Here is a 24,765-nt window from a genome sequence, read left to right on the forward strand (position 1 = left end):
TCGGTTGGCCAGACTCGCCGCCCGCCCGCCTATTGGTTAACCGCGCACGGGGCCCCAAACATGCACAGTTCCCATTGGGCAGCCGCTCCCTCCGACACAAGCATCCACAACGCCTACTGGCCGGCCGCGTCTTCAGCCCCGCCCATCCGCAGAGCCTATTGGCCAACCGATCCTTTTCTCCCGTCCATTTGAAGAGCCGATTGGGCAGGCGATCTTTGACCTTTTGTACTCTTCAAGCTTTATTGGTTCCTCCTTTCCCTCAAAATCGCCATTATTATGGCAGAGGAGCAGCTATTGGGTTTTTCGGCTGCCACTCAGAATCGCGGGTCTTGGTTGGCTCTTGCTGCGAGGGCCAACGCAACTGTTATTTGTTTGAAAGCCCCTGATTGGTTCTTTCATGATGGTGACGCCCGGGGAGGAGGCGGGATAAGCGTTAGCTGGTACCGCGATTGGCTCAGAAAAGCTAAAATAGAGCGCGTATCTTCAGATGACCCCGCCCAAAGGGGCAGAATCACACTGCGGCCGTTGGGATTGGACAGCGCTCCGGTGACATTCGCCAATGAGAGGGAGCTACTGATCTGAGATTCGGTGTCTGATTGGCCACGACGGTGACGCAAGAGAAAATGCTGGGCTCTGCCGGCCGGGTCAGCTCAGAGTCCCTTTCATTCTGATTGGCTCCTCACGCTGTGGGGGAGGGGTTCCGGCGCAGAACAGGGCACCGATTGGGTTTTGGAAAGATGGACAGGTCCAATATGATCCATTCAGAGGGCGAACCTTGGGGAGCCCCCCCCTTCCCTCATGCGGGCCTCTCATTGGCTACTTGCTGTCGCCTCCGTGACGTGGCCGCCGCTGTGCCCGGGGCAGCTTGCGGCGCGGCTGAGGGGAGACGCGCCCGGGACCGGCTGACGGGCGGGGCCCGCGGAGCTTCCTGCCCCTGGCTCGGCGCCCGGCCCGCGCCCACCAGCCCGGCGGGGCGATGCCTCTGCGGCCCGCCGCGGCCCCGGGCCGGGCCAGGGGGGAGGGGCGGTGACGCGCCGCGGCCCGCACCGAGACGGGGCCCATGGCCAGGTGAGTGCGGCGGGCCGCGCGCGGAGACGGTGCGGGGGGGCGCGGGCCGGGCGCCGATGCTGGACCCTGGGGGCGCCGCGCGCGGCCCCTCCCCCGCCCCGCCGCCTCGGGCGCTGCCCGGCCCCGGGGACACGCCAGCGCCGCCCCCCCCCCCCCGGGCTGCCCGCGGCGCCCCCGGGACTGCTCCCCGCCTCGGCGCTTTCCCAGGGCCGGCCGCGCCGCGGCGCCCGTGCGAGGCCGGGCAGCGATGGGCGGCTCCTGCGGCGCTGGCGAGCGGGGGCCCTTGCCCGCAGTCGTGGCAGAGCAGCGGCCGGGGCCGGTGTCCTGACCCCTGGGCCGTTCTGCCGCCCGCCCGCTGCTTGGCTTTGCTGTAGCGAGTGGGGGCGGGACACCCTGCGGGGTTTGCGGTAACTTAAAAAGAGCCAGGTGACGGGCTGTTCCGCGTCTGGCCTTTCTTCTCACCCCCTCTCACAGGACCAGCAGCGCTTCGGGGCGAGATTGGTAGGTGGGATCCCTTGGTTTGTGGACGCAGATGTAGGAAGTTGCGTGCAGTCTCGTTGTAGCCATGTTGGTCCCAGGATGTTAGAGAGAGGGGCCGGGGTGTGTGTGTCTCTTGTTGGTCCAGCTTCTGGTGGTGAGAGAGATGAGCTTTCGAGCTTACACAGAGCTCTTCTTCGGGTCTGGAAATGAACTCAGGGTGCCACAGCTAAATACAGGATGGAACAGATTGTTTAGCCTCAGTAGTTAACACACATTTCAAGGTTAAGTGACCAGTTAACATTTCTCCAGTCATGGGTGCCAGGACGGTGGTGGGGAGAGGCTGTGGGAGCTGGTTTACATGGATTACAGATGGTTGTAATGAGCACTCAGCACTGTCCTATTGCTCAGAAAATGAGTGAAGAGCATGGAGAACAATTACATTACACTAATGCTGCTACTTACTAGAGTCTCCATCTTCCAGCAATTTCCTTAATGCTATTTTCCTTAACAATACTTCTAGAGTAAAATCAGAGTCTGCACATACATTTTAGAGCACTCTGAAATATTAACTCTTAAACCAGAAGTGTTGCTGTCAGGCAAAACTTCCAGAAAACACCCATGCAGAACACAAGCAAGGAGCAGCTAATGTGCTGAACGCACAGTCTCCAAAAGCTGCAAAGGCAGGACTCAAACTCGCTGTTCGTGGGTGCTGCTCCAGATTAGTGGCCACCCACTTACTCTGCTGTCCGGGTGCCTGCAAACACTCTGGCTTGCAAGAGCCTTGTCCTGCTTCAGAGGCACAAATGACTTTCTCTAGCTTATCAGTTCTGCTCAAGCCACATTGTAGGTCCAGCTTTTCCCCCTGAATAGCTTTAAAAATATTGTTTCCCCAAAGGGGCAGTGGGTGTTTGACAAAAGCTATGATCAATCCTGAGCAGGTGATAGCAGGTTGGGGACAGTCAGAGCCATAGTTTGAGCCCCAGATTTGCAAAAAATTTGATGTCACATGTTTTTTTTGGGAGGAAGGGAAGGGCGTCTGTGTCTTGGGAACCCCTTGCTCCAGTGTCCTCCTGTTTGGGTTGCTACCCTTACTCCAGCCCCATGAGGCACAGCAAATTTCAAGACCATCCAAGTCAACATTTGGATTTTAGACCACTTAGAAAATTTGGCTATTAAACAATAAGCTAGTCTCAGCCTTAACTATAGTGATGGTACTGTCCCACCACCTCTCATGAGTGAGCATCTTATCTCAAGGGTAGCAAGGATCCAATGCTGATGGGGGTGGGTGTGACAGGGAGGAAATTGCAGTGGAAGCTGCAGGGTGGGGTAGGGGAAGAGTTGGGGATTCAATTGGTGTGTATGGGGTGGAAGGAGGAGGTATAGGAGAAATCAGGGTGTTTAAAAAACAAACCAACCCCCAAATCCACACACTAGCATAATGTATAACTGACAGACCATCACACCCCAGTGTGTTATACACCCCTTCCTGCCGCCTTAGGGTGTGGACAGTGCTAAGCGCACTGTGGGAGCCAATGGCAGGCTGGACAGAGCGTCTGTACCTATGTAGGAGGGCCTGGGGACATTTCTGGTAAGTGAGTAGGAGGCAGTGTGGGCTTGAGGGCCCTGTAGGATCCTCCAGGTACCTGCTGGCTTTTTGTGCTCTCACTGCTCCCTTCTGTCCTCTTTCAGAATCAGCATTTCCTGCCTCTGCCCAGCATCATGGCATTTCACTGTGCCCCTGGTGAGCCTGTGTCCCCGTCAGCGACTGGCCCTGCTGGGACTCTTTCTTGGAGTCTGTCTCCTGCTACTCATGGCAGCCACAGATCTGCGCAATTGGGGCTCCTCTCCCCCCCCAGACAAGCAGTTTGAGAGGTGAGCGAGCCCTGGGTTTGAGTCTTTTCTCTGTACCTGGCAAGGGAAGAGAAGCTTGGCATCATGGGTATTTCAGAAACGTGGTGAAATGACAAATCGGTGGGACGCTGTATGACTTAGAATTATATTATACAGGCAGGATAGATTATGCCATGAAGGCAGGGCAGCAGACCAGGACACAGAGAAGATTCTGCAGAATCTAGCAAGAGAGAATTTTTGAGGGGAGAGGGCCACACAGCAGGATCTGTACAGCTACAAATCCTAACCCATAAGAATGTGATTATACATGTCAGGTTAGCAGCCTCCTGCCCGGGGACTGGAGACTGAATGCACAAAGTGGAGAGGGATCAAAGTCTAATGAAACAAGTAATAATGTGTGACTTAGTATAAGCTAGTGAAATGTCTCAGCAGGACAAGGTTTAGAAAAGCCATTTGTTGAAACCTTAAACAACTGCTTCTTGAAACCGCTAGTTCCAGAGCACACAAGGAGAGAGGTTATTCTCACCTTAGTCCCGAGGAACATGCAACAACTGATTTAAGGAGGCACAGTTGATCTACTAAGCGGTCTTGACAACAATATAATCAAGTTCAGCATCCTCAGGAGACAGAGGGTTGGGACAATAAACTTCAGAAAGGGGGATTTACAATAAAATAAAATAGAGACTCAACAATTAAAAAAATAAGGAAATGAAATTCCTTAGACTGCCCGGAAGCTGCTTACACACGTCCCCCTCTGTGTATAGACAACAGCTCATAGTAAATTGTTCAGACAAACAGAAACATTGTACTAGCGTAGGGAGCTCTGTGTCTTGCTTTCACTCTTTGCTCAGAGCTGTTGCCTTCATCCTCACTAGCAGTGCCTCTTCTGGGGTTTATCAGGCAGATGATCCTGCCAGGTGCATGTGTTTGACTTCGTTGCCACTTAGCCCTTTCCTGTCAGACTTCTGAAGAACGGCACAGATGACAGAAATGTTATGCAGTTTACTTCTCATTGAGTGACCCCTGGTCTTGAGTCCCGTATCTTCCCCATAACCTGATGGGTAGCATCTAGCAAGGGAAGTGTGGTGCTTTGCATTCATCCACAGTTCCTCTCCAAGATGACATTGGAATTTAAAGTTAAAAGACCGTTGGTGTTCTGCTTGGAGTGGATTAAATCCCTCAGCAAGCCTACCCAGCTTCTTCTTTCTCCAGACACCAATTCAGTGGACAGTGCTGTTCCCAAGAGTACTATGGATGTCCAACTGCATGTCACGTTGCATCTGTCTGACACTAGAAGGCAACACTAGGCTGTCGCATCAGCCTGTCTCAGGGTGTCTCCATCACAGCTATGTGCAAAGCTGCTCTGTGGTCCTCTTCCCCCAATGTCCCCAAGCATCAGTGCTTGCACTGGCTACCAAAGAGGAGTCCTGTTTCAGCCCCTCCACCCTACAGAACTCGTTTCCAAGATAGAAAGGCCAAACTCTCTGGCCCCCAAGAAAAGCTTGTTCTCTCTTGGGGAGTCCTGTATTAGCAGTTGGCCAACCATGGGCACAGGGCTATGTCCCTAATTGCTGCTCCTGCACGTTGAATGTTGTCTGAAGTTGCCCTTGAAAGAAGGGATTGCTCCTTTCTGGGTCTGTTTTTCTACATATGGATTAAAGAAAGCCCTGTGTGGAAAGTTCAGGAGGGGGTGGCATGTGACTGATATGAAACTGCCGTGCTATTGCTGCTCTGGGGGAGCTCCAGGGGTCTCACGTGGTGGGGCTGAGAGGCCAGAGTGAGTCCTGCTGGAGCAGCATCTCCAGAGACACAGGCTCACAAGGTCAGTAATTTTCCCCTCCCTTGTCAGAGTGCCGAGGGCTCTGGCTGTAACACAATTACCCCAGAAGGGCCAGTGAGGCGCCAGCTCTGTGCTGGGCAGTTCCACTTTCAGCACCAGCTTTGGGGCTCAGGGAAGGGCAGGCATGTCCCACGGTGCCACTAATTGAGTTGAGGTTGTTTATTGTCCATATTATAGCCCCGGGGTCATCGGAGCCTCATGGAAGCGGATGCTCTGGATTGGATAATGGTGCTGAGCTAGGGCATCCTAATTCTGTTATTCCTTTTACTAATGGAAAGTGAAGCTGCAGCCCCCTGGTTCTGCCCTGACTGCGCGCGTGTGGGCAGCTAGCATTGCGCTGACTCAGCCAATGGGCACAGCTGCATGTGCAGCCGGCGGGGGGCTTGCGAGGGAAAGGATCAATCAGCCATATTGATCTCCTGCCCTGAGGATCCAGAAGAGCTCGTCAGTGCCCTGAGGGAGTCTGGAGCTTTCTTTCCACTTTGGAAGCAGAGCTCTGAGGGCAAGTTCTTTGTGCAGCATCAGCAGAGCCTACAGCGTAGGCTAATGAGGAGAGAAGGCCCCGTCAGTCTGTGGGTGGTTACACCTGCCCTATGGCCTCTGGAAGGACAGACCAGACATTGTGTGGGGGCAAAGCCCTCCTAGCGTTCGCTGTTAAGTTCATGTCCCCGGACTCTGCCATCAGCCACGGCCAAGCCCCTACAGTGCCCTTGTCTGATGGGTGTATGTGTGTAGGGGGGTGACGCCTCCCTGACTCCTACAATGACTGGTTGATGTTCTGACCCCTGATATTCAGTCCCCCCTCATAGCCTCCAGCCCCCATGTGGCTGATGCCTAACGGTTGGTGCAAACACTCGATCCAGTAGACACCTCTCCTGGCTGGTGGGGGCTGGTGTCTGAGGAGCCTGCCTGGCTACAGATGCTGTGAGTGGAATTTCCTCAGCACCACAACTGCCCTGACTGCATGGAATCCCTCCCAGTGCACCCTGGGTGGAACTGAGTCCTTGCTGGCTTGTCCCATCTGCTCTCCATTCTCCTCCCCTGTGCAAGGCCTACCCAGGTCTCACCCTTAGGGAGGCAGAGAGCTACACGTTATCGCAAGGCAGTGTTGTGTGGAACAGGCTGGCTCCCAGCGCTCATGCTAGCCTGATCCTGGTCATGCTCGTGTTGCTATGGGGCTGTGCCTTGGGTGGCCCTCTGCTCCTCCTGCCTATTGGGCTGATCCTCCCTCTTCCACTCTCCCAGGTACCTGGCACGGGTGGGAGACCTGGAAGCTACAGACACAGAGGACTCAACGCTGAACTACGGGATTGTTGTTGATTGTGGGAGCAGCGGCTCCCGGGTCTTTGTGTATTTCTGGCCACCGCACAATGGGAACCCTCATGACCTGTTGGATGTCAAGCAGATGAGAGACCGGAGCAGCCAGCCCGTTGTCAAGAAAATCAAGCCAGGTCTGTGCCCCCTTCTTCCCTACGCGAACCCAAGCAAGGGTTGGGGATCGATCGCTTGCTTTTCCCTTCATGCAGGTGGGGACAGGGCTGGTGAAGGCCATGCAAGTGAAGGAGCTTGTCCACTCTGCAGTCTGGGGCAGTGATCTCGTCCCTTCGCCTCCCTAAGACTGGGGGGCAGTCCCTGCCCTGTGTCTAAGTGACTGACAGCTTTGCTGCCTTTCTATGTGTGTATGTGACACTGATTTCTTACTTGTTTTCCCCTTTCTCCGTGCAGGGATCTCTGTGCTGGCAACAACTCCTGACCAAGCCAGTCACTACATGCGCCCGCTGCTTAGCTTCGCTGCAGCTCATGTGCCAGTAACGAAGCACAAGGAGACTCCGCTCTACATCCTGTGCACGGCGGGCATGAGGCTGCTGTCTGAGAGGTGAGTGCCCCCCAGTGCGCCTTGCTTGTGTCACTGGGTTCCACCAGCATTAGGGGCACCCAGTCACTCGGCGAGCCAAGGAGGGCAGGGAGTTTGTGAGAGAACCCTGGTGCCACGAGAAAGGGAGAAAGGCGCATGCTGCTCCTGAGACCACCCAGTAGGTGTGCTGGGGGCAGAGGGGATGGCTTGGAGAGCCCAGGTGTGGAGACAGAGGGGAGGCTTCAGGAATCCTGGAAGGGTGTGGATGGGGGTGTTGGAGTCACTGCAGCCTTTGTGGTGAGGGGCAACATTTCAGTCTCAAATGAAGTAGCTAAAATCCCAATCCCCTGGCTCCAAACCAGAATGGGCATGTTGAGGGGGATTCATTGTGCCCTAACCCAAAGGGAAGGAGAGTCAGCTATTGGACAGGATGCTCACTGCCTGTCTCCTGTACCCTCCGCAGACAGCAGGCTGCGATCCTGGAGGACTTGGTGAGGAATGTGCCCCTGGAGTTTGATTTCCTTTTCTCTGAGTCGCAAGCTGAAGTGATCTCAGGGAAGCAGGAAGGTAACAACAATATCTAGCTCTTCTAATACCTATACATGTGTTATGAGTAGGGAGCCTGGGGGAGATAAGACTTCACCAGGTGCCTGTAGGAAGAGGCTTGGCTGCTCCCTCCTGGGGAGTGTGGTTCTGGGGGCAGGTGGTGCTAATTATTATTTTCAGGAAGAGGGGCCGGATGCTGGAGTGGGGATCAGTGCTGTACAGGCATTGTGGGAGCCCTGGTGCATGCTCTGAGATGGTCTCACTCTGAAGCCAGACAGCATAGGCAGGGTGAAGACGATGGGTCTTTGTACACTTTATTCCCTGCCACTGAGCTGATAGTGCAGACTCACCAATCTGCTGGGCTCTGCGCTCCCTTAGGCCTGATGAAACTATCCTGTCAGATGCTGAAAGAACCACCCAGGTGCTGGTCCTTCTCCAATCTAGGGACTGCAGATTCCAAGAGCTAACTCTGGCTCCAGCGTCCCGGCTGCTGCGGGCGCTTTGCCTAACGAACTGGTTTGTAAAAAGAAAAGGAGTACTTGTGGCACCTTAGAGACTAACCAATTTATTTGAGCATGAGCATAACTGGTTTGTGTGTCCCCACCTAGGGGTCTATGCCTGGATTGGGATCAACTTTGTCCTGGGGAGATTCGATCACGAGGAGGGTGAGTCCAGCCAGTGCCTGCGTCTCTCTCTAGCCTGTGGGGCTGGGGCAGGTGGAGCTCTGCTGGAGTTAACCCAGCACCCAGAGCAAACCAGGGCCTGGCACGTTGACAGTCCCTGCTCCAAGGCAGCAGACCCCGCCACAGGGGAGGAAGAGTCCCTGAGCCTTAGTCAAGTGGGGAGAAGGAGGTAGTAGAGAGCTGGGGGGTCAGTAGGGATGGTGGAGCAGGGATGGGAGGGGGCAGGGGCAGGGCAGTAGAGATGGGATGAGGTGGTGTGTTTGGAGTTGGTGTCTCAGGATGTTGTAGGAGCAGAGGCTTGCAGAAGTGGTGGAATCTCTTTAGTTGCCATCAGCCATTTATGCCACTTTGTGGAGCTCCCTGCATTAGGCAACAACCAGATGAGATCCTGGCCCTGTCCCTGTCCCCAACACAGTTCAGATCCCAAGGCCCTGACCTGGTCGGGGGGAAGCTGCCATGTGAGGTTGGTTCCTGGGACCCTGTCGGGAGCGTGCAGAGCAGGAGGCTGCCCTGTGCACTTTGGTCCCAGGGTCCTGCTAACATACTTCTGTGGGCTGCAGAGGAGGATGCGATGATCACTGTGGCCCTGGGGGGTCAGGCAGAGTCCCTGGTGCGGAAGCGGACGGTGGGGATCCTGGACATGGGCGGTGCCTCTCTGCAAATTGCCTATGAGGTGCCCAGCGTAGAGACCTTCTCCTCCCCACAGCAGGTGCGTATCTTGCTGGCAGGGCAGGAAAGCAGCCCTTACGGTCCCCGGGGTTGGCCCTGCTGCTCACCCCTCTCTGCCCTAGGAGGAGGCTGCCAAGAGCCTGCTGGCGGAGTTCAACCTGGGCTGTGATGTGCAGCGCACACAGCATGTGTACCGTGTCTACGTCAGCACCTTCCTGGGCTTTGGGGGCAACTTCGCACGGCAGCGCTACGAGGAGCTTATGCTGAACCAGACTCGTGCCCACAACAGGTAATGCTGCCCCAGGATCAGCAGACCCCCACTGGCACCTGCCTGCAGCGGGGAGTTCCTCGGAGGTCCCAGCCCCTGGAGATGTAGGGCCTGTAACTGGAGGGTAACCTCTGTGAGGTCTAATCTCAGCACTCTCTGCAGAAGCCTGAAGGGTGATGGTGTAAGGTGATGGCTTTAAAATGCCCCCTCTTAGTCTGCAGGGCTACCCCGCATGGGTATGCATCGGAGCTGGAGGTCCTGCTGTCTCTGGGTGTGCGGAGGCCAGCACGTGGGCAGTCAGGGTTCTACGGGCTCTGCTAACACCATTGGCCCTGCAGGGCCGGCCCAGCCTGTGCGGGGCTGGGTTCTACGCGCTCCCATGGAGATCAGCCGGGGCTTGTGGGAAAGAATCTCGGCTCCAGCTGGAGGAGCATGCCCAGGGCTCACTGCCCTTGTTTTTATCTGTTTGGGGGGCTCCCCAGTGCACCTACCTGTTCTCATGGGATCTTCCTGAGGGTGATTAGCTGTGGCGTTACCCTCCCTCCAGCCTCCTCTTCTCCAGGCAGCCGACGCCTTGCCTCTCCAGCCCATCCTCTCCTGGGATTGATGCCGGGTGCCTCCCTGCAGCCCATGCCACCTATCTCTGGACCCCACCATGGGTTGGGACGGCACCAGGGCCCTCTGCAGAGGTTGCGGACTGGAGTGGGTATTTGCTTGTTTCAGTCAGGGGTGAGATTCTCCAGCAGGTTCAGGCAGATGGGCGATGAGGCAGCAGCTAGTGCAGCTGTATGACCACATGTGGCCGTAGCGCCCAGAGCACAGCGCTGCCCCTCCCAGCTTCCCAGTACCCACTGCCCCCCGGAGGCGGCTGTGCCTCAGTTCCCTCCCCTCCCTCAACCTGGCCTCTCCCATGTCCCCCAGTGGGATGACCAAGCTGCCGGAGCCCACGTGAGCAACTCTTCTTCTGCTCCTTGCTGACCCAGTCTTTCTCTCTGATGTTTCTCTCCTGCTCTCCATTTCTCTAGTGCCTGTCTCGGAATGCCATGTGGAGTTGTAGCCAGGGCCAGACACACTCAGTGCCCAGAGCAAACCTCCCTGCCAGAGCTTCAGGGATAGTCTAGTGCCGGTAACCCTGTTTCTGCCGCCGAGGCCTGGGGCTGTGTTCCTCCCATTGGGTGGGCAGGGTGTCCCTTTGCACAGCTGTGCGCTCTTTGCTGTGTGTGTGTGTGCCCAAAGGCAATGTGTGCTTGTCAGGTTGGGAGGATCAGCCTAATAGGCAGGAGGAGCAGAGGGTCACCCAAGGCACAGCCCCATAGCAACATGGGCATGGCCAGGATCAGGCTAGCATGAGTGCTGGGAGCCAGCCTGATCCACACAACACTGCCTTGCGATAACGTGTAGTGCTCTACCTCCCTAAGGGTGAGACCAGGGTGGGCCTTGCAGGTGTGTCCAGCAGCTTGGGGTGTGTAGCATTGGGCTGCGCTTGCTGGGGTGTGCCCAGCTGGGCGGGGGGAGAGGGAATGTGGCTCTTAGCAGGGGGTGACTCTGCACTCGGGGATATTCCCAGTGGCCGGGGCAGTGAGCACATGTGCGCCTAGCAGGGGGCACAGCTCTGTCAGTGCAGAGCCCCGTTAATCAGTCTCTTCCCTGGCTCTCGTTCCAGGCTGCAGGGCCAGCAGACGGGGACAAGTGCCGAGACACCCTTTCTGGATCCCTGCCTGCCTGTGGGGCTCGAGGACACAGTAGAAAGGGGTGGCCAGACCCTGCATGTCCGAGGGCGAGGAGACTGGCAGGCCTGTGCACAGCTGCTGCACCCTCTGCTGGCAGGGGTCAATGGCAGCCAGGCCTCCCTAACCAACACTTACCAGGCGCCCATTGACTTCAACAACAGTGAGTTCTACGGCTTCTCTGAGTTCTTCTACTGTACCGAGGACGTGCTGCGTCTTGGGGGCCACTACCGTGCACCCAGCTTCACCCGCGCTGCCCAGGTGAGAACTGCCCTGACCTAATGCCCAGGGGGTGGGGACTGGGCTGCACCTGGATGGCCACTCTGCCCAGGTGAGCACCACCCTGATCTGGGGGATGAGCATGTTACTTTGTGCCCAGATTCACTTGTTCCGCCCTGACCCTTCTCTAGCTCCCGTGGGGATCCTTCCCTGACAGGGTTACTGGCCTGGTGGATGGGGGTAGCAATAGATAGGATTTCTTGATTTTTATTGAGCCTTCTGGTGCATTCTCATAAACAAACTAGGGAAATGTGGTCTAGATAACGTTACTATAAAGTGGCGCACAACTGGTTGAAAGACTGTTTGCTGTCGAACTGGGAGGGCATAGGTATCTATTGGGGTCTGCCCTTCGTCTGGTGCTATTTACAATGTTCATTAATGACTTGGAGCAGAGAGTGTGCTTATAAAATGTGCAGATGATACCAAACTGCGAGGAGATTGCTGGCACTTTGGAGGACAGGATTAGAATTCAAAATGACTTTGACAAAGTGGAGAACTGGTTTGAATTCAACAAGATGAAATTCAATAAACAAGTGCAAAGTGCTTCATTTAGGAAGGAAAAATGAAATGCACAACCAGAAAATGGGGACTAACTGGCTAGACAGCAGTACTGCTGACAAGGATTTGGGGGTTAGAGTGGATCACAGATTGAGAATCTACAATATGCAGTTGCAAAAAAGGCTAATCTCATTCTGGGGTGCATTAACATGAGTGTTGTAAGACGCAGGAGATAATTGTCCTACTTTACCTGGCACTGGTGAAGTCTCAGCTGGAGCACTGTGTCCAATCCTGGGCACTATGGTTGAGGAAAGATGTGGATGAAGTGGAGAGAGTCCAGAGGGGAGCAACAAAAATGACAGGTTTAGAAAGCCTGACCTATGAGGAAAGGGTAAAATAACAATTGTTCTCCATGTCCACTGAAGGTGGGGCAAGAAGTAATGGGCTTAATGTGCAGCAAGGGGGATTTAGGTCAGATATTAGGAAAAACTTTCTAACTATCAGGGTAGTTAAGCTCTGGCCTAGGCTTCCAAGGGTGGTTGTGGAATCCCCATCACTGGAGGTTTCTAAGAACAAGTTTGACGAACACCTGTCAGGGATGGTCTAGGTCAGTGATCCCCAATGCGGTGCCCGTGGGTGCCACAGCGCCCGCTGAGGCATTTATGTGCCTGCCTAGTGAGAAGGGAGTGCTTCCGCCGGACAACCCGCCTCCGCGGAGTGCGGCTGCTGGACAGCCAGCCGCCGAAATGACGCCGCTTCTCGGCGGCTTTTCAGCAGCAACGCTGCTTGATGACGCCGCTTCTCAGTGGCATTTCGGCGGCTGGTCGTCCGGCGCCCGCCACACTCTTCTGGGAACATGAATATGCTATAGCACCCGAAAGGTTGGGGACCACTGGTCTAGGTTTCCTTGGTCCTGCTTCAGCGCAGGGGGCTGGACTTGAGGTCCCTTCCAGCCATACATTTCTGTGATTCTGTTTGCTATGCTGGAGGGGAGTGCTGGTGTTACCTTGTGCCCAGTGTCACTGGTGCTGCCCTGTGCCCCAAGGGAGGGGGTACCAGTCTCTCCACTGACAGTGCGCTCTCTCCCTTGCTGCCCCAGGATTACTGCAGCCTGAGCTGGTCAGTGCTGACTCAGCGGTTCCAAGAGGGCCTGTACTCACCACACGCAGACCAGCATCGGGTCAAGTAAGGAGCTTCCCCTCACCACAGGCACAGTTGGGGCTCCTGTCAGTGTGTCTAGCACCAGGGGCTCTCAGAAGCAGGAGGCCTGGGTTGACTGTCCCATGTGCTCTGTCTGTAGGTATCAGTGCTTTAAATCTGCCTGGATGTATCAAGTCCTTCATGAGGGTTTCCACTTTCCCCTGGATTACTCCAGCCTGCACACAGCCCAGCTGGTGTACGACCGCGAGGTGCAGTGGACCCTGGGAGCCATTCTCTATAAAACACGGTTTCTGCCACTCAGGTAAAGCAAATTTGAGGTGGGAGCCCAGGGGCTGCCCCGCAGTGCTTGGCCTGCAGAGGGGGACTCATAGATTCCAAGGACCGAAGAGACCATTGTGATCATCTCATCTGAGCTCCTGTATAGCACGGGCCAGATAACGTCCCTACGGTAACTCCTAGAGCAGAGCTTTGAGAAACGTCCCATCTTGATTTAAAACTTGTTCCAGCTCGCAGTCACACACCCGCACGAGCTCCTGGCTACTCCAGTCCCAGCAACGGCATTGTAGGGAGCAGGGCAAAGGCACTGGCTGTAAGGGGAGAGCCTGACCTCTCCCAGCAGGGGGCACTAAGTGCTGGGAGTAAGACAAGGTGCATGTGCTGCATTGCCACCTTTCATGGTAATTCTTCAGCGGCGGGTGCTGACCTCTCTTCCTTTCTCCCCGCCTAGGGATCTCCGGCAGGAGAGCAGCCGGCAGGCCCACAGCCCCTGGCTCCGCCTCTCCTTCGTTTACAATCACTATCTCTTCTTCGTCTGCATCCTGGTGGTGCTGCTGGCCATCATCCTCTACCTACTGCGGCTGCGCCGCATTCACAGACGCCAGCTGCGCCCGGCTCCGCTCAACCTGCTGTGGCTGGAAGAGGTGGTGCTGTTGCCAGGCCAGGAACTGGGGCCCTAACGCTGCCACGGCCCAGGAATCTGTCTGAGCCACAATTCAGCCTGCTTCCAGCATCTGAACTGGAACCTAGGCTGGATGACAAGTGCCCAAAGTCTCCTGTCAGGAGGTCCATCATCTCCTCCTCCTAGAGCCAGAACCAGTGTCTGACAGGTCCCGAGCAGCACAGGACATGGCTCTGGTGCTTGTATTTCTGACAAACACAAAGGCCTGGAGGGACTTCCTGCTGAGGCAGGAGAGGTGATACCCACTAAGAGGTGGCATCAGCAAGGCAGAGCTAGCACTTCCTACTCATGGAAGTGTAAAGGCAGCACAGTTGTAGCATTTCCTCTGATCTGCTATCTTGCAAACCTATGGAACTCACTGCAATAAGATATCAGTGAGGCCCACAGTTGGTAGAATTCAGAGGATGACTAGACACTTGAAGGACCAACAAGAACAGCTGCTGTTCCCTCTGAAAAGTCAATCCTAAAGGACTTACAGGTGCCTAAGCCAGCTTCTGCCTGCGAAGGAGCAAGGAGCCCTAGCCCCTAAGTCTCTGTCCTTCTGCCCTGTTGGGGACAGAGGAGCCCCTGCCCCTCCTGTCTTCACAGACAGGCTGCAGCCTTTGCTCACTTTTTCTCTCCAAGGGGACGGGACTGGGACCTGAAACCTTGGCCCTGGCTTTATGGTCAGGCTGTGCCTGCAGCAGTCGGAGAATTGGCTGGAGCTGGCCAGCCAGCATGATGGGCTTCCTTGGGCACTACCGGCCAAGCTGTCACATCAACTCCCTGGAGCCAAAGGGCCAGAGTCCCTCACCTCATCTTATCATAGAATATCAGGGTTGGAAGGGACCTCAGGAGGTCATCTAGTCCAACCCCCTGCTCAAAGCAGGACCAATCCCCAACTAAATTATCCCAGCCAGGGCTTTGTCAAGCCTGACCTTAAAAATATCTAAGGAAGGAGATTCCACCACCTCCCTAGGTAACGCATTCCAGTGTTTCACCACCCTCCTAGTGAAAAAGTTTTTCCTAATATCCAACTTAAACCTCCCCCACTGCAACTTGAGACCATTGCTCCTTGTCATCTGCTACCACTGAGAACAGTCTAGAGCCATCCTCTTTAGAACCCCCTTTCAGGTAGTTGAAAGCAGCTATCAAATCCCCCCTCATTCTTCTCTTCTGCAGACTAAACAATCCCAGCTCCCTCAGCCTCTCCTCATAAGTCATGTGTTCCAGCCTTCACAGAAGGAGAGGGGTTTGACCCAGCACAAAGGGCTGAGCAGCAGAGTCTGTTTCCATTGATGTGTCCTGTTCCCAAGCAATGGGGTGCCTTGTGGTCCATAGGGCATAATGCCCCAGTCTGAGCCATGGGGTCTCTCAGTTTCAGAGAGGGGGCAGCACTTGGAAACTGCATAATTCTGTGCTGAAGTGGGTTTCTTCTCCCAGAAGCTGGTTGAATAAACATTCTCCCTATGCCCCCATCCCAGTCTCAGGGCTTTAAGCCTCTCTCCAGCCCATCTCTGTTTGGTAAAGAGGTGCAGAGACCCAATGCTGCATCCCTGCAGCTCTCACCCTAAGGAGGGGCGCTGGTATCTCAGATGGATTACATTTGATGTCTTGTAAGGGCTGATAAGACACTGGCCACAGCAACAGGACTGGAAGGGCCAATAGTTTGTTCTCTGGAAGGGGAGGCAGTACTTGTCCGTGGGTGGGCAGGGGCCTTCCTCATTCCAACCCTATCCCATGCTCATTTGCTGCCAAATCACTTTCCCTACCAAGGGCAGCAATCCCTCCCCCAGCCAGTGCTGGCTCAACTTGACTATGGAACCCCTGCTGTAACCTGCCTCCCCTGGCTCCAGAGGTTAGCTCTGGAATTCTTCTGGCTGGGACTGCACTGGGTCTCTGCAGGGGTTCTGAGTCTTCCCCCACAGCCAAGTCCAGGCCCTGTAGAGACTCCTTTATGGTGCAGGTGGTGAGGCGAGGAGCACGTAGGTGCTCGCCTTCCTCTGCCATGACTAGCAGCTTTTTCCTCCAGCCTAGGGGTCTTCCCCCCAGCCTCTCAGAGCTGCCTCCAGACCTGAAAGCTGCTACTGGTGAGCACGGAGCCTCTGCTACACAACCCCATCTGTGTGTACAGGTGGTAGAGTTCCCCTTGGTGAGCTGGAGGCTGGTCCTGGCAGAAACCACCAGAATCTGAGACGTCCTGGACTACAACTGGGTGGATCCCCAAGCGCTTGGTCAGTGCATGAGGCTTTCCACCCTTGCATACTGCAGGGGGTGGGGGAGGCCTTGTTGCCCACCTCTTGGGTTTTCTTCAGGGGATCCTGTGAGAGGGTGCTCCTTGTCCATCCCAGGACCTCCGGATCTTTTCCTTGGGCCCCCCCTCCCCTCATGCAGCCAGTTCAATTTCAAACCATGCCAAGGGAACAACTATACATGCTTGTGCTCCACACGTTTCACTTCCACACCCTCGTGTCTTGCCCTAATATCAAGTGGTGGGACTGTCTACCTCCTGTAGAGAGGGTGAGGAACCCCGCCCCAGTGGCCCAGCCTCTATTCCACACTGGTCTCACAGCCCCCCAGGGATACTGAGACCTCCTGGCCCTGGACAAAGTGGCCATGTACACCACCAGGAGGATGCTGGATGCTCTGTGACTAGGACCTATTTCTGGTCCTCCCTGGTCTCATGCATCCAGGCAGAATTCCTCTGGCAGCACCCACTGGCTCCCTAGACAGGTTTGAGGGTTCTCTGCTCCGTGTCCCCATCTAGAACTCCACTCCCATCCCTGTTATTCCTTAGTTATCCCCTGTATTCCTTTGGATCCTTGGTCCAGTGGTCCCTCCCAAAAGGCTGAGGGAGGGGCCCTTAGACACAAGTGGTCTTGCACCCACCTGCCTCCTGGAAATTCCAATAAGGCCTCCCCTCCTTGAGCTGGGCCATACATCCACTGTTTGAACCCACTTGGATTACTTGAACCCCCCACTCCAGTTACTAGAGCAATAAACAATCTATTGACCACCCACAACAGCCTCTTTGTCCATATCTGTGCTGGTAACAAGCTCTCGCTGATCATGTCCGCGCTCACCATGGTCTCTGCTGCAGGACCTCTTCCCCTCCATGCTCTGTGGGAAGAGACCCCAGGTGGAAGCTTCACCCAGTTGCAGATGCTGTGTCTCACATCAGCTGTTTGCAGCTATCGGCACATGCTGTTGTCCCAGGTGCTCAGCACAACATGGGTAGCTCTGATCCAGGCTGCACCTGCTGACATGATCACTGCAGAGGGCACAGGCATGAACGGCTGACACCCAGGGACAGGAACGACAGTGTTCCACCAATCCCCTTAGAACAGCTAGGAGGGGGAGTAAGAAATCAGAGCAGCACAACGCCTTGCCACCAGGTGTCCTTCAGCTAGGAGGGATAGCTGCCCTCCCCCTCCCCAACCCAGCATGGCATAGGCAGGGGCCTGCACCCGAAAGGTGAAATTGCATAGCCATTGTTATTACTAGACCAAAGTAGACCTGACACACAACTGTGCTCCCACAGCTGTTACAGCAAGGCAGCTGCACTCAGCTGACACCGCCTCCAGCACACACAGTGTTGTGAAGACCCAGGCTACACACAGAAACAGCACCATGGTACTCAGAAGTAGCAAGAAGGGTAGATTTCAGAGTAGCAGCCGTGTTAGTCTGTATTCGCAAAAAGAAAAGGAGGACTTGTGGCATGCATCCGATGCAGTGAGCTGTAGCTCACGAAAGCTTATGCTCAAATAAATTGGTTAGTCTCTAAGGTGCCACTAGTCCTCCTTCCCTTTTTAAGAAGGGTAGAGTATATTCTGCATCCTCCCCGAAACAGTTCCCATGCCAAGTCCAGGCAAGGCCCACATTTCTTCTCCCCTGCAGCAAGGCCAGCTTGGGGGCAGGGGAAGGAAGAGATGCTGCACCTAGGGCTTTTCCTAGACCGTTTGGCAGGGGCAAGGGAGGCCAGAGCTGCTGCTGCCAGAGTCACTTACTAGAAAAACATTTATTTTCACAACACAAATTTACACACCAAACAAGACAAATAAATACACTACAGTTAACCAATAAATATGGGAAAGGGAGGGGTAGGCCGGGACACTGCCCAGATTGTCAGCACCTGCCCCACAACCAGAACACGCAAGAGGGGGTGGGAGTGGGAACCCTTTGACCAGAGAAGAGCCTGGTGTCTGTGGTACCAGCTCCAGGACCAGGATCTCTGGGAGGCTCAGGGGGAGGGAAAGAGGAGTCCTCTCCCTCCAGACTGACACAGGAAAGTCCCACCCTGACCTACCCACTCACCATGACTTCTAGCAGAGCACTCGCTCCACATGTCAGTATCCTATTCCTCAGGACTCGCCCTCCCAGAAATAGTCAACAATGGCCACCAATCAGAACCTATCTTGAAAGCAGGGATGCTGCTCCAGGGGTCCAGGTACCTCACCCCGAGGGGGCTCAGTATTCAGAGGATGCCTCAGGTTCTGGTTCTCACATGCACAGGCCCAGAGAATAGGGGCTGCCAGGACCAGAAGAGGCCTAAGATTCTATGGCTGGTTTGGGAACAGGATTTCATGCAACAGGAATCATGAGGATAAACTCAGATCTCCACTCCCTGCTTTAAGGGCTAAACAGAGGCAACTGGTGCTGCTCCCAGGAGTCCTTGTATCTGTCCTTTAAGGGAAGGGGTAGGGGTGGTCTTCAGCACCAGCCAGTTCCCTGGGAACCAAAGCTCAACCAGCCACTTCAGAATCTCTCCCACGCTAAGGAGGTGGGACTCTCCTCTGCAGTGCCTGGCTCAGAAAAGGGAGCTTAGGCCCAGCTCTGCTAGGGGAAACCCTACTTCTCAGGGCCCATCTTGGGGTGGGGATCATGCCTCAGACAAGGCTGCACAGGTGGCCCTTTGCTTTTTGGTTCCTCGATGCAGTGGCTCAGGTGTGGCGCTGCAGCTGGTCCGACCCAGGAACCAGCTCTGGCAGGGTCTGGCAGGACAGCACTGGAGGGTGCAGAGGATGGGGCAACATCTGGATTTCAGAAGGAGCTGAGAGAGAGAGGGAGGGGGGTAGATGTTTAGTGCCAAACTCTTTCCTACGAAGCTGACCTAAAGAGCCACCCCAGGGAGAGGGAGACCCACTTACAGGGGAGAAAGGCCCTCTCCTGGCTGAATCCAGGGATCCTCTGTTTGGCTCCAGAACAGAGCACTAACAGGCAGTCGCAAATCACCTTCCCAAGGAGCCACTGACAGAAACCAAACCCAACCAGAAACTGCCCGGGCAGCTGCAGAGTAAAGCACCCCAGCTTGCAAGACTTCATTTCTGTAAAGTATCTCCTGCCCCCACCCCAAACCATGTCAGGGCAGCAGGTCAAGGGAGGGCCCTATACCACAACCCCCCCAGTCCCCAAGTCCAGGTGGTTTTTCCCACAGGAGGCTCCACTCACCATGATATATGGGTGCTGATCTCATGTCCTTCCTGGTACCTTCTGAACTGGCAACAGGTCACTCCCACAGGAAGCGCACATACCAGATGGTCTCATTCTTCAGCTGGGGCCCAAACAGGGGGTTTGCCTGAGCCAAGATGGCTATGAGCCAGCTGCAAAGAACAGACAGTGAATGACTCTTCCCCCGTGGAGACCAGCAGGAGCCGTCAGGCACTACAGAACACCCCAAAGGGAAGGTACTAAGGGGGCACGTGTGGTTCAAACTCAGGGTTTGAATCTGGAGGTGGCAAAGAGTGAAGAAGTGTGCTAGGCATCTGGGTAAGAAGCGAGAGGAACTGGAAATTACAGGCTTAGCTACAGTGCTGTACTGCCATAGTGCAGATGCTTCTCACAGCGACAAGAAGGGGTTTTCCCCACCACTGTAGGAACTCCACCTCCCCACACAGCGGTAGCCAGACTGACAGAAGCATTCTTCCAGCAACCTAGCCATGTCTACTCTGGGGGTTAGTTGGCATAGTTATGGTACTCGGGGGTGTGAATTTTTCACACCCCTGAACAACACAGGTACGCCAATCTAAATCTTACGTGTGGACCAGGCCTTGCTATAGCTGGTATTACTGAGACCCTGTGGGTCAATTCACATGACTGGAATGTTAAAGTCACTGGTTATAACCTCTTATAAAAGATGGAGTGGCTAAAACGGGAGTGTGGGGGAAGTGGCACTCTACCTCAAAGACACTGATATTCATAACTCAGAATCTCAGGTTCTTGAAGGTATATGGATCCATGTGCTAACTAACAAAGCCCAGGATGGGGTACTGGTGGGGTCTGTTACAGAACATTGAATCAAACCAGAGAACAGGAGAAGTCACTCCTTAGGCACCTGTGCGTAAGGTGTGGGGGAAAAACTGTTGTTGTATAGGGGACTTCCCTGTGGGAGATCTGGCTGCGTGAGCCCTCTAGGATAAGAAAAACTTAGAAAATTGTACGTTTTAGAAACTAACACAGAAGATGTATTGCTCCCAACATGAAGTAACTACTTTGAACCTCAGTAGGATGGATAAAGATAGATTAATCATTGGACTGGAAGTTGGTGGTCACCTAGGAGACTAGTGATCATGATTTGATTATAGTCATTATGGACAGAAGACAGTCCCAACTGGTAATTTTTATCTGTCTGTGTCTGTCTGACATAGCTTCAAAAGGGCTAATTTCCCAAATCTGAGGAAAATGAGTCAAGTTGATTGGGAGGAAAATTTTAGACAGAAAAATGTGAATAAAAATTAAGAGTTTCTTTATGAAGAGCTTAGATGGCCAAAAAACCCACAATTCCATAACCAATAAAGTGAACAACTTTGGCTAAAAGCTTATCCTGGTTCAGTGGGAAACTGCAGGCAGACACTAGAAATTTATATAAACACACTGGGGGAGAGGGGGAAATGGGGAAAACAGCAATTGATATAAATTAGTTATGAAGTGTAGAAAATGTATAAGGGAAGCTGAAGACTGCGCAAGAAAAAAAAATCCATAGCTGGCATGAAGAAGGTACATTAGCAATAAAAGAAATCCTAACAATGATCCAGCCCCATTACTTGAGATGGTAAAAAAGACAGAAGTGTTCAATATTTCTGTTCTCTGCCCCACTGATGTTCATTTTAGTAAGTTTTGCAATATCAGGGAAATTCCAGAAGAACGCTAATGTGCCAAAAGGGCAAGTGGGATTACCTAGGTAATTACAGGCTGGTTACCTTGACATCAGTCACAGGCAAGCTAATGGAAAAGCTGATACCACCTCAAATCAATAAAGAATTAAAGGGTGGGAATATATATAATTAATGCCAGTCAACATGGTTTTATGGAAAACAGGTCTTGTCAAATAAATCCAACTTCATTCTTTGATGAGATTACGAGTTTGATTGATAAATGTAAGCACATAGTTGTAATATACTTTGACTTAGTACCACATGACATTCTGATTAAAAAATTAGCACTATACAATATCTGTAGAGTACACATTAAATGGATTAAAAACTGACTGAGAAGTCTGAACAGGCAGTTGTCAATGGGGAATCATCTTCAAGTGGAGGTGTTTCTAGCGGGTTTCTGAGGGACGGGTTCTAGGCCGGACACCATTCAATGTTCTTAATCAAAAGCGTGGAAGTAAATATAAAAGCACTGCTGATAAATCTGCAGAAGACACTAAGATTGGCAGAATGGTAAATAATGATAGGGACAGGACAGTCACCTAGAGTGATCCGAATCACTTGATAAACTGGGCCCAAATAACCTGCATGTTAATGCAGCCAAATGCAAGGTCACGCCTCTAGGTACAAGGTGTGCAGGCCATCATGTAGAATAAATACAAAACTAGAGAATTAAAGTGAGCTTAAGTTTGGTTAAAGAAATGTGTTGTAAGAAACACCCTGACTAGCAAGTAAAAGAAAGCAAGAGTTATAAGGGCAGAAAGAAAGAAGTAGGGAGGACTTCCGATTCAAAGAGTAACTGATGAGATACGGGCATGTTACTAAAAAGAAGGCCTCTGGTGATAGGGGTGACTGCAGATGATTTTAAAGAAGACAAACAATCTGTCTTAAAATGAGCTGACATGGCCCTTCCCAACCCATACCAGTGTTATCTTAAAAGTAAAACCTATGTGAACCCAGGTGCAATGGATAATCTGTTACTTATTGAGCATGTGCATAGTCGTCTAGTCAAGCGAAGGCATCTTCAGTGGCGTGATGTAGTTCTTCTAGGCCAGGGGTGGCCAACCTGTGGCTCCGGAGCCCCAGGTGGCTCTTCAGAAGTTAATATGCAGCTTCTTGTATAGGCACCAACTCCGGGGCTGGAGCTACAGGCGCCAACTTTCCAATGGGCCACAGGGTGCTCACTGCTCAACCCCTGGCTCTGCTACAGGCCCTGCCCCCACTCCACCCCTTCCCGCCCCCTCCCCTGAGCCTGCCTTGCCCTCGCTCCTCCTCCCCAGAGCCTCCTGCATGTCACAAAACATCTGATCAGAAGGTACAGGGAGGGAGGCACTGATCAGAGGGGCTGCCAGTGGGTGGGAGGCATTGGGGGAGCTGACGAGGGGCCGCTGACGTATTACTGTGGCTCTTTGGCAATGTACATTGGTAAATTCTGGCTCCTTCTGAGGCTCAGCTTGGCCACCCTGTTCTAAGCCACCGCTGAACAAAACTGGCAGGCATTCTTCGACCTGTGTCATCGTCTGTGTTGCGCTGCGGCTGCAAAAAGGGCTGTCACGAAGGCCCCAGCGATACTGGTTGGCTGCACAGAGACCTTGCCTGGTCTGGAACCTGTTCAATAGGGACCATTGACGACGGGGCAGGTCAAAACCAGGCAGACAATTGTGGGGTCGGTGACGAGATACTAGTTGGGGATTATGACATCCACCTATTCCTCTCGCAGAGTGTTTCTGTCCTAACATCCTGGCCTGGCAGATGAAACCATAATGGGCAACATGACAGCAAACGTGCAGCTGGTGGTTTAAAATGGTCATTGTGCAGCGGCAGGCTTGAATTGGTGCGTACTTTCTCCAGTAAATTGCCAGTGGCAACCTCTCGTCTGATATGAGGAAGAGCAATTTTGCTCAGAACTGGAAGCCATGGGAATAGAGTCGGATGCAGGGTGCTGGAGATGATACGCATGGCGGCATGTAACTGCGTAGCCACCAGATTGGTGTGCGACGATCGACTCCAGACTGGTGCACAGTACTCCACCGCCAAATAGGAGGTGGCGAGAGCTGATGTCCGCAAAGTTGGAGCACGAGCACCCCACGACGAACCTGCTAGTTTGCTAAGAAGACTGTTGTGTGTCTTAACTGTAGTAAGATGAGGCCCTGAAACACAAACCCTTAGATCAGAGGCCCGGTATGAGGCCTAACGCCTGAACTAAAGTAATGGTCAAGACTTTGCTAACATAAAGCAAAGTTAAGCTGTGAGCCAGAGGCTAGTTCAACCTGCTTAGTTTACCGAAGCCAGGAAGGAGAGGCGAGCTGATGGCAGCGTCAAGAATCTTCGCCAGCAGAAGACACCAGGTACCAAAAGGTTTCAGAGTAACAGCCGTGTTAGTCTGTATTCGCAAAAAGAACAGGAGAACTTGTGGCACCTTAGAGACTAACCAATTTATCTGAGCATAAGCTTTCGTGAGCTACAGCTCACTTCATCCGATGCATACTGTGGAAGATCTTCTACACTTTCCACAGCATGCATCCGATGAGGTGAGCTGTAGCTCACGAAAGCTCATGCTCAGATAAATTGGTTAGTCTCTAAGGTGCCACAAGTCCTCCTGTTCTTTTTTCAGGTACCAAAAGGCTCATCTACCCGGCTGAGAGCCGCAGAGCAAGTCAAGGGCGGGTGGCGGCGGACAGGCACGTTCGCAGCAGGAAGAGCAGGTCCGAGCGCCCCACAGGGACGGGGCGGAGTCTCCGTCCCCTCACGCCCCGCCCGGCGGCCCCGGACCGGGGGCCGTTACGGCTTTTCTGGGAGAGGGCGGCTCAGACGACCGTCCCCTGCTCCCACAACTCGACGGATCCCACAGCGCAGGGCCCGGGGGTCCCGCCCGCCAGCGGGGCCGCCCTGAGCCCGGCGAGGGGCCGACACACCCGCCAGCCTCCCGCGCCGCCCCCGCCCGCACTCACAAGAGGTAGCAGCACACGGCGCCGGTGACCAGCATGGTGATGGTGACCCTGCGGAGAGAGAGGCCGGTTAGCGGAGGCGGCGGACCGGACTGGACCGGACAGGGGAGGGGGCGGGGGAGGGGCGGCGGGCCCGGGCGCTTACCCGCGGTTGGGCCCCTTGGGCACGAACCAGGGCGCGGCGACGCCCACGAGGCCCCAGAAGGCGGAGAAGAGGATCAGCGGGAGCGCGAAGCTGTGCGCGGTCATGGCGGCCGGACGAGAGAACCGAGCCTCCTCCGCCCCGCCAACGCAGCCACCGTAGCGAGCCGCGGCCCCGCCCCCTCGGGACCCATTGGCCCACGCAGCCGCTCGCTCCCGCCCATTGGCGCAATCGGAGACCACTCCGAGATAGAGCGGGCGCCCCGCCCACGGCGGCCGCCTCCATTGGCCGGTTGCCGGGCTGCGGGCGGTGACGTAGGCGGGGGGCTGCAGCGGCCTGGGCCGGCCGCTAGGGGGAGACGGGGTGGGGCCCTGCGCGTCCGCCCTTCCTCGGGGCGGGGGGGGCTTCGCTGACAGCGCGTGCGCAGTGCCGGCTCCGGGGGTTCCTGGCTGGGTCCGGTGAGACCCCGCGGGGAAGGGGCGGGGCTCCGTGGACCGGCTGCGGCCGCACGCACAGCCGGGAGCGCCGGGAACCCGCCGGTCCGCCAGGGGCGGGGACCTGCCCCGCGCCGCGCCCCCGCTGCAAGCAGGGCGGGAGCAGCCGGGCCACGAGCCGATGCCCAGCACGCGCGCCCAGGGGCGCCCTCGGCGTCAGGGCCGGCT

At 54.7% G+C, this 24,765-nt stretch overlaps 2 protein-coding genes across 2 annotated transcripts; one reads left to right on the forward strand and one right to left on the reverse strand.

Moving 5' to 3' along the window:
• Window positions 1–853: 853 nt before the first annotated feature.
• Window positions 854–16,882, forward strand: ENTPD7 (ectonucleoside triphosphate diphosphohydrolase 7). The gene is made up of 12 exons (XM_037903594.2): window positions 854–1,068; window positions 3,238–3,420; window positions 6,485–6,690; window positions 6,965–7,115; window positions 7,558–7,661; window positions 8,249–8,305; window positions 8,884–9,032; window positions 9,115–9,281; window positions 10,924–11,248; window positions 12,864–12,949; window positions 13,065–13,226; window positions 13,653–16,882. Exons 1-12 carry the CDS (start codon window positions 1,061–1,063, stop codon window positions 13,879–13,881), a joined length of 1,827 nt encoding a protein of 608 aa, XP_037759522.1. The 5' UTR covers window positions 854–1,060; the 3' UTR covers window positions 13,882–16,882.
• A 979-nt stretch (window positions 16,883–17,861) lies between these two features.
• On the reverse strand, window positions 17,862–24,322 carry LOC114019343 (V-type proton ATPase subunit e 2). The gene is made up of 4 exons (XM_037903603.2): window positions 24,107–24,322; window positions 23,965–24,012; window positions 19,311–19,462; window positions 17,862–18,912 (listed from the first exon to the last, which is right to left on the reverse strand). The coding sequence occupies exons 1-3, from the start codon at window positions 24,208–24,210 to the stop codon at window positions 19,369–19,371; spliced, it is 246 nt and encodes an 81-aa protein (XP_037759531.1). The 5' UTR covers window positions 24,211–24,322; the 3' UTR covers window positions 17,862–18,912; window positions 19,311–19,368.
• Between the last annotated feature and the right edge of the window lie 443 nt (window positions 24,323–24,765).

The sequence above is a fragment of the Chelonia mydas genome, chromosome 7, assembly GCF_015237465.2.
Source record: "Chelonia mydas isolate rCheMyd1 chromosome 7, rCheMyd1.pri.v2, whole genome shotgun sequence".
Lineage (NCBI taxonomy): Eukaryota > Metazoa > Chordata > Testudines > Cheloniidae > Chelonia > Chelonia mydas.